Genomic DNA, 13,141 nt, shown 5'->3' with positions numbered 1-13,141 from the left:
TAATGGCTCTCGCTTTGCTTGTAAGCCTGGGAGCCCCGGCTGGTGTTTCATGAAAAGACTTCTTGGCACCTATTGCCACCACCTGCCTGGCCGTTTCCCACTGGTGCCAGGGAACGGGGGAGGCAGTTGGGGGGTGGCGGGTGAGCAGGGAGCCACCGGGCCTGGCCCATTTGGGGTTTCCGCCAGCTCCGGCGAGCTGCACTTAGCGTAGGGCGGGGAAGGAGCTGGGCTGCGGCTGGTGGTGGAGGAGCATCCATTAAGCAGCAACGGAGGGCCTCTGGGGAGCTGTCTTGATGGCAGGCAAGGAGAGCTAAAAGCTGGGGCTGCTGGGCTTTCGCTGCCTCTTCCTTCCCGCAGAACAAACCTCTCAGAACGGCTGCAGCATTTGTGGACCAGGCCACGTCGCATATTATATTTCCCCATGTAGCATCCTCTGGAACCTCGCAAGCAGGGCATGTGTAGACGGCGGCCTTCCTCTGTTTGGTTGCCTCTCTAGGATTTGGAGGTATAGTGTTGCTGGAGCTGGAGGTTCTACTTGGCTACTGAAGCCAATAGCCCCCCTTGTTTGCCCAGGGTAGCTGGAGTTGGTTCTGACCTGGGCACCCCGTAAATTTAAATCATGTTATTCCCCCAAAGAATCATGGGAACTGTGGTTTGGTAAGGGTGCTGAGAATTGCAGTTCTGTGGGGGGGAAACTCCCAGGATTCTTTGGGGGAAATAATATGCTTTAAATGTGTATTTTTTGCGTAGTGTGCACAGCGCAAGTAACTTGGCATGTTTGCCAACAGAAGTTTCAGTCTCTAGTTAAAAGGGGGCAGATACCCAGTAGTGATGTATGGAAGTGAAAGCTGGACCATAAAGAAGGCTGATCGCTGAAGAATGGATGCTTTTGAATTCTGGTGCTGGGGGAGACTTGAGAGTCCCATGGACTGCAAGAAGATCAAACCTATCCATTCTGAAGGAAATCAGCCCTGAGGGCTCACTGGAAGGACAGATCCTGAAGCTGAGGCTCCAATACTTTGGCCATCTCATGAGAAGAGAAGACTCCCTGGAAAAGACCCTGATGCTGGGAAAGATGGAGGGCACAAGGAGAAGGGGACAATGGAGGATGAGATGGTTGGACAGTGTTCTCGAAGCTACCAGCATGAGTTTGACCAAACTCCGGGAGGCAGTGGAAGACAGGAGTGCCTGGCGTGCTCTGGTCCAGCGGGTCACGAAGAGGCGGACACGACTAAAGAACAACAACACCTAGTGATAGGAAAGAGCCTTCCATGCTTGAGACTTCAGGGTGTTGCTGCCAGTCAGGCAACAATACTGAATCAGGTGGTGGGAACTGGTCCTGCGACAGCTGCCGCTTATCCTGTATTTGTAAGAAATTTATCCTCTAGTGTGGCAGCGCGCGACCTTCGGAACTCTCTGCCTATTGACACCAGGCAGGTGCCTTCTCTCTGCTCTTTTCAATGCCTGCTAAAAACATTTTTGCTTACACAAGCCTTATGCAAGTTGTTCCCAGTTTGTGGGATCCTCTCCCCAGGGAGACTGGCCCGGCATCTTCATTGTACACCTTTAGGCACCAGGAAAAGGTGTTCCCCTTCAACCAGGCCTTTTTTAATAATAATAATAATAATAATAATAATAATCATCATAATAATAAATTATTTATACTCCTTCCATCTGGCTGGGTTTTCCCAGCCACACTGGGCGTCTCCCAACAAAATATTAAAAACACGATAAAACATCAAACATTAAAAACTTCCCTAAACAGGGATGCCTTCAGATGTCTTCTAAAAGTCAGATAACTGTTTATTTCCTTCACATCTGATGGGAGGGCGTTCCGCAAGGCAGGCGCAACTACCGATAAGGCCCTCTGCCTGGTTTTAAATATGTTGTGGAAGCAGGGGGCGAGTTATTGGGTTCTCTTTGTTCTTATTTTTGTTATGTGTTTTGTGTTTTTTTAATTGTGATTTTCTGTTGTGAACCACCTTGAGGTCTTTACAGGTATATGGCAATATGCACATTTAACGAACAGCAACACAGTCAGATCGGCAGGATATAAAACATATATATATTATTACAGTATTATTAAATAGGACACCCATATTTTCATCGGAGAAATATTGGAGGATATGATATCTTTGAACCGTACGTAACACGGCACCAAGCGCTTTGCAAATGCTCCCTTTAGCTGGAAGAACAAACACCCACATGGCTTTTAAATCGGTGGAGAAGCTAGCGCAGAGAGAGTAAACAAATAATGGGAGGCTCAGCAATGTGCAATTTCAGGCCCTGGTGAGAGGAGGGAGGGAGGTGAACTGTAAGATGCTCCTATGAGAACAAGCATTTTACAAAGAGATCCTCTCTCAAAGAAATATATATATATATATGTGAAATGGACAAATGGATGCTGAACGGCCAGTTCCAGAGCATAAAAGGGGCCCTGGCGGATCAGGCCAAATGCCCCATTTAGCCCCAGCATCCTGTTCTCGTGTAAGCCAACTCAGTGCCTCTTGGGAAACTCGCAAGCAGTAACTGATTGCAACAGCAATTCTCCCCAGCTGCGATTCCCAGCAATTGGCTTTCAAAGACATTCTGCCTATGACAGTGGAAGCAGCACGTGGCTAATAATAATAATAATTTTTATTTATACCCTGCCCTCCCCGGCCAGAGCTGGGCTCAGAGAGGCTAACACCAATAACATTTCAGTAAAAACATAGTAAGAAAAAGAAGAAAAAAACAATTTAAAATACAGGTTAAAATGCACCGACAGCCTTTTCCTCTATGAATGTCATAGAAGTGTAGAGTTGGAAGGGACCCTGAGGATCATCTAGTCCAACCCCCCTGCAATGCAGGTATAAGCAGCTGTCCCATACGGGGATCAAACCTGCAACCTTGGCGTTATTTGTCCAATTCTCTTTTAGAGGGATGGTCACTTTAGTCTGCTGCAGCAAAAACAAAAACAGAAAAAATCCAACTTTGCGGCACCTTAAAAGTGAACAAATTTGTGTTTCTGTGCATGCATGGAAGTGTAAATGCATTAAACCAAGAGTGATTAGTGGCTTATATGATGACAACCCCCCCCCCCAACCTACTGCGGATAGGGATGGCCGTTGGCGTGGATTGGAACCTGCACCTTGAATAATCCTCAAATAAAAACATATCATCAAGACCATGGGTAGGCAAACTAAGGCCCGGGGGCCAGATCCGGCCCAATCACCTTCTAAATCCGGCCCATCGATGGTCCGCGAATCAGCGTGTTTTTATGAATAGAATGTGTCCTTTTATTTAAAATGCATCTCTGGGTTATTTGTGGAGCATAGGAATTCATATTCCCCCCCCCCCAAAAAAATAGTCTGGCCCCCCAGAAAGGTCTGAGGGATAGTGGACCGGCCCCCTGCTGGAAAAGTTTGCTGATCCCTAATCAATACCCTTTCCAAATGGTCATTGGAACAACATTGATTTCCCCCATTCCCTGAAGTGAGCTGACTGGCTGTATTTATTAAAAAGAAGAGGCACTCTGTGCATGCTCAGATGCAGACACACACACACACACACACCAATGATGAAGCACCTTTGGTGTCAGGTTAAAATTCCAGCTCCTCTTTCTCAGCATAAGGGTTGTGAACAGAGGCAGATTTAAGGGAGCGCAACCAGTTCCCTCCCACTGAGCTGAGAGGGCGCTGCTGGGGGTGCTACACCAATGACTTAGAATGGAAGCTGAATGACGGAGGGTGGGGGGTGAATTTTGGCATTGCGCAGAGTGCTGCTGAAATCTGAAAGCCCAAATTACTGCTTGTAAATTTGGACAGGCCAGATGATTCGATTTTATGGGACAGTTGAAGCCTAATACAGACCTTGAGTTTATTGCCCTATTTTGGAAGCAGAGGATGACTGAACAGATATCTCCTTAAATACAGCGTCTGTGCATTATTATTATTATTAAAAAATGTGTATGCAGTTATGCCAGGATTAGCAGACGAGTCGAGTTCTCAATTGTTGTAAATAAAAATATGCCCTTTTCCCTTATGGGGTATCCAAGAGCCCATATAGAGTCCTTACATAGGTTCCCTATTGGTAGGAGAAAATAACAGAGGCCAACCAGAGAATATTGAGAAGCAAAGCAGCTAGTAAGCTTGATCTTTATTGATCTGTTGCAACAGGGTACTCCCCTCCCACGCAGGAGAGGAAGAGGACCCCCAGAATTGCTGTGCCAGAGCTTATAAAGACTTTTGAAAATCCCATTCTCTAGATCAGGACCACCCCCAGAAACATTATGCATACATCACAGAAGGGGTGTAACCTAAGACCACCCCTCAGGTACATGCATACATCACAGGAATTTAAATGTTGTTTTTCTCCTTGTCACAGTTTATCTCCTGTCTGGCAACTTACTTGATTGGATTGCCTGGGGTGCCTGGCCATTCTTTTGTGGTGTTAAAATACTTATTTCCTGGGCCAGGTCACACCTTATTCAAACAGACATATCTTGTGAGGAAAGAGACAATGGGGAGGCTTTAAGACATATCTTGCAGGGAAAGGATTTGGTCAGTTTAGGAATCAAAATGGTTCCAGGTTGGTCTTCCTGTGTTGATCTATGTATGTGCAGTTATGAACATTACCATATATCTAATACCATAAAATTCCTATCACACAATCAAAACAATACAAAACTCAAAAAAACCAGCACTGTTAAAGTGGGCAGGCTACTACCAGCAATACCTAGCTCAATCCTGAAAGATCTGAGATTTCCCCTGTTCTTCTTATGTCCCCATGCCCCTTGCCACCCAAACAGGAAAATTATGGAAACACAATTCCCCACACCCACCCTGCCCAAGCTGGGCTCCATGTACCCTTCTCCTGGCAGGGCAAAACCACAGTATCATAGTCCTTTGCTGATTAACTACAACTCCCAAGATGCATCACGGCAGGGCGTGCCCTTCCTCCTTGCAGCATCAGGACCAGCCGAGCATCCTCCAGAGAGAGGGATGCAGGCGCCTGGCAGGGGGAGGTGGCTCCTGGAACATCCCTGGCCAAGAGCTGCCCTGCAGCTGGGCAGGCAGACTCCTCCCATGCCTGGTAAGTCTGCAGCTGTGTTTAGCTCCTGTTTTTTTTGGGGGGGGGGGTTGAGGAAGAAAGATGAGATGGGGAGCAGAGGGGAGCGGGGTGGGGTGAGGTGGCGGGTGTAGAAGAATCTGTAGCAAGCCAGCCAGGCTGATGGCTGGTCTCTTCCTTTTAGAAGCAGTTTAGATGGAGGGATTTGGGTCTTTTGCAAAGTTGGGGGCTTCCCAGTAGACCTCTGGGGTGGGGTGGGGCAGACCAAAGTTTATAGGGAGAAGCTGAGGGGGGGGGGGTGAGCCTCCTGCCCACACTGTGATAGGGAAGCCAAGGTGCCCAGCTTTTTACCAAGACGGTTTATTTTATCCTGTGGCAATTCTGTTTTTCAGACGGCTCGGAGTTTTGTGGCCTCTTTAAGAGCTGACGCCTTCTGTCTGCACGGCGCAGAAGAACAAGCCTCTCTCCCCACGGCTGGGACCCTCTCCCCACCCACCCCCCCAAAAAAACTTTTCCTGGGTAATGCTTGAACTCTGGCAATTGCCAGCCTCCGTGCCGGATGAGACTGGTGCCTTCTGCCATACCAAGCCAAGCTGCCACCATCTCCTGCTCGGGGTGGTTACCGCAGCGTCAGGTCGGTTTGCCAGCGGTTCAGTGAGAATCCTCTGGGGTTTTGGAGCTGACTCCGGACATCTTTTCCTGATCCATCTGCCAACGCTGGGTTGAGGGGAGGAGGGAGGAGGCAAGCCGCGTGGATGGCAGCGGTGGTGCCAGGCTGCCTGTCAGAGGAGCAGCGGTCGGCTGAGAATCCATCGCTCGTCCGGAAACCGCTTCGTGTTTCTCATCCGTCGGAAACAGCATCAACCGCTTGCTGCGATTCCCTCTCCTCCTTGGGAGCAAACTCCTGTCCGGATAAACAACCACCCCATGGCTGCCGTGCGAGGGTCCGCTTTGGGCCATGATGACCCCTGATCCGGGAAAGATGCCTCTCTTGAGGACCCCGGCTGTGGAAAAAGTCAGAAAGCCCCTTCTTTGCTTAACAATCTCTCTGCATCCAGTCCTTCATCTCCTGGTGGCCTGGAGGCCTTCTTCCAGAGCTCAGAGGCCTGCAGATTCAAAACTGCACGGTGCATTTTAACCACAGCCAGGCTGAGAAAAAGGGCTAACTTTCCCCATTCGACTCCCAAGTGATGTGGTTAGATGCTGTTCACATGGGACCCAGAGGATTCACATTCTGCTGGACCGATTCACGTGGAGGACGGGAGGGTTGGGTTGGTGGCTCTGTCTCTGCAACCTCTGGGCTTTTGAGGTTGGGATGATCCCTATCCTGAAGCTAAGCTCTGATGTTCCTTCTCCTGGGCAGTGGCTTTTTTGGTCGGGGGCAGATCTGGAAGTTGGCATCTGCTTCTCCCCGGAGGCGGCGTACAGCTAAAAGCGAAAGTGTGCCAGGGCCAAACCCTCCTCGACACTCCTCATCTCCTGTCCTGGAATCCCTCTCCCGTCGGATGCATTTATGTGTGTGTTTGCTCAGGGCAGAGGCCCTCCACGCATGCTCAGAGGCATCCTTTCCCCGTTGAGACATCTTCTAGGGCGGTGCCCTGGTGAAGCCGTGTTGCTGCCTTGGAATTATTCACCAGCATCCGCCCTCCTTTTCGTCGGTTTCTTCTCCCATGTACAGAGCCCGGAGAGTCAAGTGGATTTGGGGTTAGCCAACGAGAAACTGCTTTTGGAAAGCTGAGGGTCAGCCGTAAAAACCTTGCCTCTTTTGAAAAGCGGGTCCAGTGCCTTAGGCAGGAGGGCTTTGAGGACCAGGGTCACTTCTGTTTACGGCTGCTTCTGGGGTCCCTCCGGAAGCCGCCCTCCTTTGGGCCGGAGTCATGCCCTCCCGGAGCGACTCCAGCTACTCGCTGACGGCCCGCACCACGTCCCGCAGCTTCACGCACCTCCGTGTCCGGCGGGCCTGGCTCCAGATCATCCTCCTCCTCGGCTTTGTTCAGATGATCCTGGGCGTCTTGATCGTGACGCTGAGCCTGCTGGTAACCACCAACATGCCCTCGCAGAGCCACATCCGGAATGCATGTCCCATCTGGGCCGGTTTTCCGGTGAGTGCATCTTGCAAAAGCACAGCTGGGTGAAACCTCAGGCTTTCCCCAGATCCATTTTTGGATCCATTATTGATAGATATTGGGCTTCCCCCACCTTCCCCGTCCAGCACACATTGATTTAAATGTTTCTAGCCACTTTCAGATGATGTTTTAAAAGAAGAAGAAGGGGGGAAAGGCAAAAAAAGCCTGATGTTATTTACTTATTTAACAGATTTCTGGGATGCCATCCATCAGCCAATATTTCCAAGAAACATCTTTTTAAAAAACAAACAAACTACCCACTAATTAACACTGAAATCAGCAGCAAAACTGAAAGCAAGTTGATAAGTAGCAATCATAATTAAACTATACAACAGAAAATCCACTGAAAGCCCAGGGATATCAAAAACATATAAGCTGGATCTGGAGAGGCAAACAAAATAGATACCAGCTAACTGTCCCAAGTCTAAGAATTATACAGTTAGGGAGCCACCACTAAAAAGGCCCTGTCTGATTTCACCGCCCACCTCATCTCTGGCAGAAGTGCCTGATGCAGATTGCCATTAATAGGCAATAGGTTCACATGACAGCGCTGAGAGCAAGTAGTCATTCCAGTTCATTAATTACTCATTAATTACTCAATAAAAGAGAATAAACTACTCTGCAGACACAGTGTGTGTTTCCCCAGGGGGATTCCGAATTTCAAGTTCTCTCTGGTTTGGCAAACTTTTATTTGGTCTCTCATCATGTCTATTTGATTTAGGCATTTTAACGTTGGTTAGCGTTGGTTTTTACTTTTATAGGGTTAAACTTGCGGGTATAGGGCGGTATATAAATTCAAACAACAACAACAACATATTTACAGACACATTTCTAAATACCGCCATATTGTAAAATATCAAGGCGATGTTGTGTGACAAACCTGTGAACTGGAATATTCACTCCCCCATGAAGGGGAAGTCAGTTGGGGGCCACAAGCAATGAGACCGTGTTGGACCTCTGAGGGTGGCAGAGCTACCCAGAGGGCCTCCTATGCTGATCTCAGCCCCCAAGAGGGTCTCAAGGGAAGGAGCCAGCCTTCCAGTCCTTTAGAGCTTTAAACTAGTATGAACACCTTAAATTATGCCCAAAAAGCAACCGGCAGCCAATGCATCTGCTTTAGAACACGGTTTTATGAGTTCCGCCTGGCCTTTCAGATGGACTCAGTCTACCCCCCCCCCTCATTTATTATTATTATTATTATTATTATTATTATTATTATTATTATTATTATTTGGTGGAACCCCTTATATGGGATTTGTATATAAATTTTCCTTTGGCTCTTTTTGCCGGCCCATGTAGGACCAACATGGATAATTGGCCCCGGTGAATAATTGACGTTTTTCCCCCTTATGGCTTTGATCTGTGGGCTACCACTAAAACGAGGCTGTATTTTAAGCTGCATTTTAAACTGTATTCTAACCATAGCTGTCAACTTTTCCCTTTTCTTGCGAGGAATCCTATTCGGAATAAGGGAATTTCCCTTTAAAAAAGGGAAAAGTTGACAGCCATGATTCTAACTTATATTTTAATCAACTGTCTTTTGTTTTAATGTTTTTACTGTATTTATATTCAGTGTTAGCCGCCCTGAGCCCGGTCTTGGCCGGGGAGGGTGGGGTATAAATATAAATCTATTATTATTATAATATTATAAAGGCAATCCCAACCAGTAATCTGGCTGCTGCCATTTTGCACCAAACTGAGTCGTCGTCTTCTAGGGTAGCCCCACGTACAGCGCATGGCAGTCCTCTAGCACCCAATCTCAAAATATCTATGAGAGGAGGGCATGGAACCTCAAATAACACAAAGATTGTTGGCCCTCGCCCCCTTCTGAGCTTTGTTTACACTGAGATCTAACAAAATCCTGCTCAGAATAGACCCATTGCAGCCAGTTGGCCTCAGTTAACCCTTGAGCATTAATATCAGTGGGTCTCCTCGGAGCAGGACTTAGCTTTAGGCACCAATCCTGCGTTTCCTCAGCTCGAGGCAGTTTCTGCCGGCTCTGTTTTCAATCACATCGCTTATAAAAAAAAAATGTAATCATGAATAATTTAGAGCGAATGAACTCCATTATAAAATAATAATAAAAAAATCCACAGCCTACTGAGAAATGCTGCGTCCCTCCTCTGCTATCAGAGTCAACTCGGCTGCCAGCAGCCATGGGAAAGAACGCTGAGCTTTGCAGCCTCTCGCCCCTGTTTAATCCGGGACAGAGATGTGCCGACTTATTCCAGGAGGTCCTTCCTAGCAACTGCTAAAGAAAATCTCTGTGATTCGGTCACACTTTCTGCCACTGTATTCGAGCTGAAACATCTTCGAAACCAGATTTTTTTTGTTTGTGGCGCAGTTCTGCAGCTGAGCAACGTGCATGAAAATGCACAAGCTGAGGTAAAGCGTGCCTAAAAATGCGTATGCTAAAGAAAAGAGCAGGCCAAAATGCATGGTGTCTGGGGAAATGTAAATGTGAGGGGAAATATGCTTTGCAAAAATGTGTATTTTAGGCAATGCTGCGTAGAAAAGCGTGCCCGTTAGGCAGTTCGCACTAAAATGCTGGCAATTTATTGTGAAGAAATGGTTGTTTTTTTAAACAAACCGTACAGTGATGTGAAAATAGGGGAGAACTGAGCTTAAGATTTGAAAATTATTTTTCTTATTTATTAAATTTGTATGCCAACTTTTAGCCGTAGATCTCAGAGCCATCGTCAACATAAAACTGCAATATAAAAAACACAAAATACAATATAAAGAACAACAACAAACCAATACCACCCCCCCATATATTTAAAAGGGCATCGGATGTCAGCTCAGGGCCTGGTTAAATAGGAAAACTTTCTCCTGGTGCCTAAAAGTTTACAATGAAGGTGTCAGGCGAGCCTCCCTGGGGAGAGCATTCCACAAAAGGGGGGCCACCACAGAAAAGGCCAGTTCTCGTGTTGTCGCCATCCAGACCTCTCGTGGAGGAGGCACTCAATGAAGGGCCTCATAAGATGATCTCAGGGTCTGAGTAGGTTCATATGGAAAGAGGTGGTGCTTGAGGTATTGCGGTCCTGAGCTGTTTAAGGCTTTATAGATCAAAAACAGCACTTTGAATTGGGCCTGGAAACTAATCGGCAGCCAGTGCAGTCGGACCAGGATTGGTGTGATATGCTCACATCGCCGTGCCCTGGTGAGCAACCTGGCCGCTGAATTCTGCGTTAGCTGAAGTTTCCGGACCATCTTCAGAGGCAGCCCTTTGGAAAAATGAGAAAAGCTTCAATTAATGGAGCGAAAGTGTTAAATAGTGGGTAGATATAGCAGACGACACAGCGATTCTTCCAAAGCAGCTCTTTATTTGTAAGCTGGACAGAACTGAACAGCAAACAGCTCAGCCGGCCTGCTTTTATAGGCAGCTGGCTGTCAACATTGTAGCAACAACAACCCAGGGTCTCCCCCCTAAAATAACTGACGTGGACCTGAGTGAAAACTATCTACAGTATCCCCCTGCTGGCCCAGGGTGAGAACTTCAGTACATAACAGAAAGCTTCCAGTTTGAGGAGACATGTTTCTTCTTTTAAAAACAAAATGGGCCATCCCACCCCTGGCCAAGCTCTCAGCAGCTTCCTTCTCACCTAGAGAAGACCAGCAGTGGTCACTCGAAGCCACTGGTAGATCTTTGGCAATCAAGGCAACCTCTCTTCTTTGTGTGTCTTGATCTCTAGTTGGCATTCTCCGGAGTGGTTGGCATCGTCTCCTGGAGGCGCCCGTTCACCCCGGTGGTAAGTACTGACGCTTCATTCGTGTTTGGAATAAACTAGTCTAGCGTGGTGTAGTGGTTAAGAGCGGTAGACTCGTAATCTGGTGAACCGGGTTCGCTTCCCTGCTCCTCCACATGCAGCTGCTGGGTGACCTTGGGCCAGTCACACTTCTCTGAAGTCTCTCAGCCTCACTCACCTCACAGAGTGTTTGTTGTGGTGGAGGAAGGGAAAGGAGAATGTTAGCCGCTTTGAGACTCCTTAAGGGGAGTGAAAGGCGCGATATCAAGTCCAAACTCTTCTTCTTATTATTATTATTAACACAGTTAACTGAATTAATTCAGAAATCTCTGGGCTGCGCCTGAAAGTCGTTCCCGTAACTGCCAAGTTAAATGAACACAAAGAAAGTTCTTTTGGCGGTGGAACTTTGGAAGGTTTCTAGTTCATCTTCAAGTTCATTCTCTTCATTTGCTTTTTTAAAAAAATAAGCTTTGGAGTTTTCGGGCCATTAAAGTACATAATTGATGGGGGAAATACATGGGGGGAAAACCATTCACACGCCACCGTGTGTTTTGATGTTTTCTTCATCTTCTTTAAGTATACAGTGGTACCTCGGGTTATGAACTTAATTCATTCTGAAGGTCCGTTTTTAACCCGAAACCGTTCTTAACCTGAGGCGTGTTTTAGCTAATGGGGCCTCCTGCTGCTGCTGTGCCGCTGCTGCGCAATTTCTGTTCTTATCTTGGGGCAAAGTTCTCAACCTGAGGTACTATTTCTGGGTTAGCGGAGTCTGTAACCCGAAGTGTTTGTAACCCGAGGTACCACTGTATTCTATACTTCAGCAGCTTGAAACTGTCTGAATATTGAGGATCATTCGGACAAAGAATCAAACTCTGGCCTGAACGAGTTTGCTTTGTAAAGGGATGGTATCTTGCCAGAATTTGTTCTTCTTTGGACATCTTGGACTTGAACCAAAACAAGTTCTGCTGCAGAACGAACTTCGCAAGCTCTGAAAAGCAAATGTTCTTAGGAAACACAAAGGGCGAAATGGGGGGGGAAGGGTTGATGTGCAGAAGGAAGGCTAAGCAGGCATAAATGGAAACAAATTGTCAAGAGGCGCATTTATACGTAGGATTCCGTCCAGCTGAGGTTGTGCCAAAGGCTTTATGGAAAAGGTGGGTTCTGAGGAGGCCTCTGAATGGAAGGCGGGTGGAGAGAGGCATTTTCATTCCAAAAGTGGGGCATCATGAGATCAAGAGAAAAAAGAGAGAGAGAGATGAGTTGTCTTAGAAGGAAACCAACAGACAGATGAGAGGGACATGATTAGGGCTGGACAATATATTAATATATTGTTCAAAACTGGTTTGAAGTCCCTATCACGATATCGGTTTCATAATTTTTGACCTAGCAATACATCACAAACCATAATACGTGTGTGCGTTTGTGTGCTATGCAAAAATCACAACGCGCGGAAAACCGTGAAGCCAGCCGAGCTCCATCCTTATTTCAGACTTTGTGATATATCAGTATATCGCGATGTTGATGAACCGAATATCGCGATGTTGAAAATCAGATATCACCCAGCCCTAGACATGATAAAGGTAAAGGGACCCCTGACCATTAGGTCCAGTCGTGACCGACTCTGGGGTTGCGGCGCTCATCTCACTTTACAGGCTGAGGGAGCCGGCGTACAGCTTCCGGGTCATGTGGCCAGCATGACTAAGCCGCTTCTGGCAAACCAGAGCAGCGCACGGAAACGCCGTTTACCTTCCCGCCGGAGCGGTACCTATTTATCTACTTGCACTTTGAGGTGCTTTCGAACTGCTAGGTTGGCAGGAGCAGGGACCGAGCAACGGAAGCTCACCCCGTCGCGGGGATTCAAACCGCCGACCTTCTGATTGGCAAGCCCTAGGCTCTGTGGTTTAACCTACAGCGCCACCCAAGTCTAGACATGATAGATGTGCTTAAAATGCTGCAAGTGGACAAGAGGAAAGTTTCTCTCTCTCTTTCCTATAACGCTGGAATTTGAGGACATTGGATGAAGTCAATTGAGGGGAAGATTCGGGTGTCAGACAAAAGAGTCGTTTTTTCCACATGGCACCTACTGTGGAACTCACTCCTGCAAGAATTTGCGACAGCCACTAACCTGGACAGCTGTAAAAGAGAATTTTGTGGAGGATAAGGCTGTCAAAATGCTACTAGCCAGGATGAAATTTGTTCTCCCTCTGCTTTGTGCTG

At 47.3% G+C, this 13,141-nt stretch overlaps 1 protein-coding gene across 4 annotated transcripts in view; it reads left to right on the top strand.

Annotated features, from left to right (window-relative positions):
- Positions 1–4,903: 4,903 nt before the first annotated feature.
- Positions 4,904–13,141, top strand: part of ENTREP3 (endosomal transmembrane epsin interactor 3) — a 38,526-nt gene continuing 30,288 nt past the window's right edge. For 3 of the 4 annotated variants that reach the window (XM_083418511.1, XM_083418510.1, XM_083418509.1), the window contains exons 1-3: positions 4,905–5,073; positions 5,442–7,151; positions 10,871–10,927. In XM_083418511.1, coding sequence (XP_083274637.1) covers positions 6,927–7,151; positions 10,871–10,927 — 282 coding nt within the window. In that variant the 5' untranslated portion in view covers positions 4,905–5,073; positions 5,442–6,926. Of the gene's footprint in view, positions 5,074–5,441; positions 7,152–10,870; positions 10,928–13,141 lie in introns of all 4 variants that reach the window. The other variant, XM_083418508.1, reaches the window with a different exon arrangement.

Source organism: Podarcis tiliguerta (genome assembly GCF_965153285.1).
Source record: "Podarcis tiliguerta genome assembly, chromosome: 16".
In the NCBI taxonomy this organism is placed as follows: Eukaryota; Metazoa; Chordata; class Lepidosauria; order Squamata; family Lacertidae; genus Podarcis; species Podarcis tiliguerta.
This window is presented reverse-complemented; position numbering and strand designations above follow the sequence as displayed.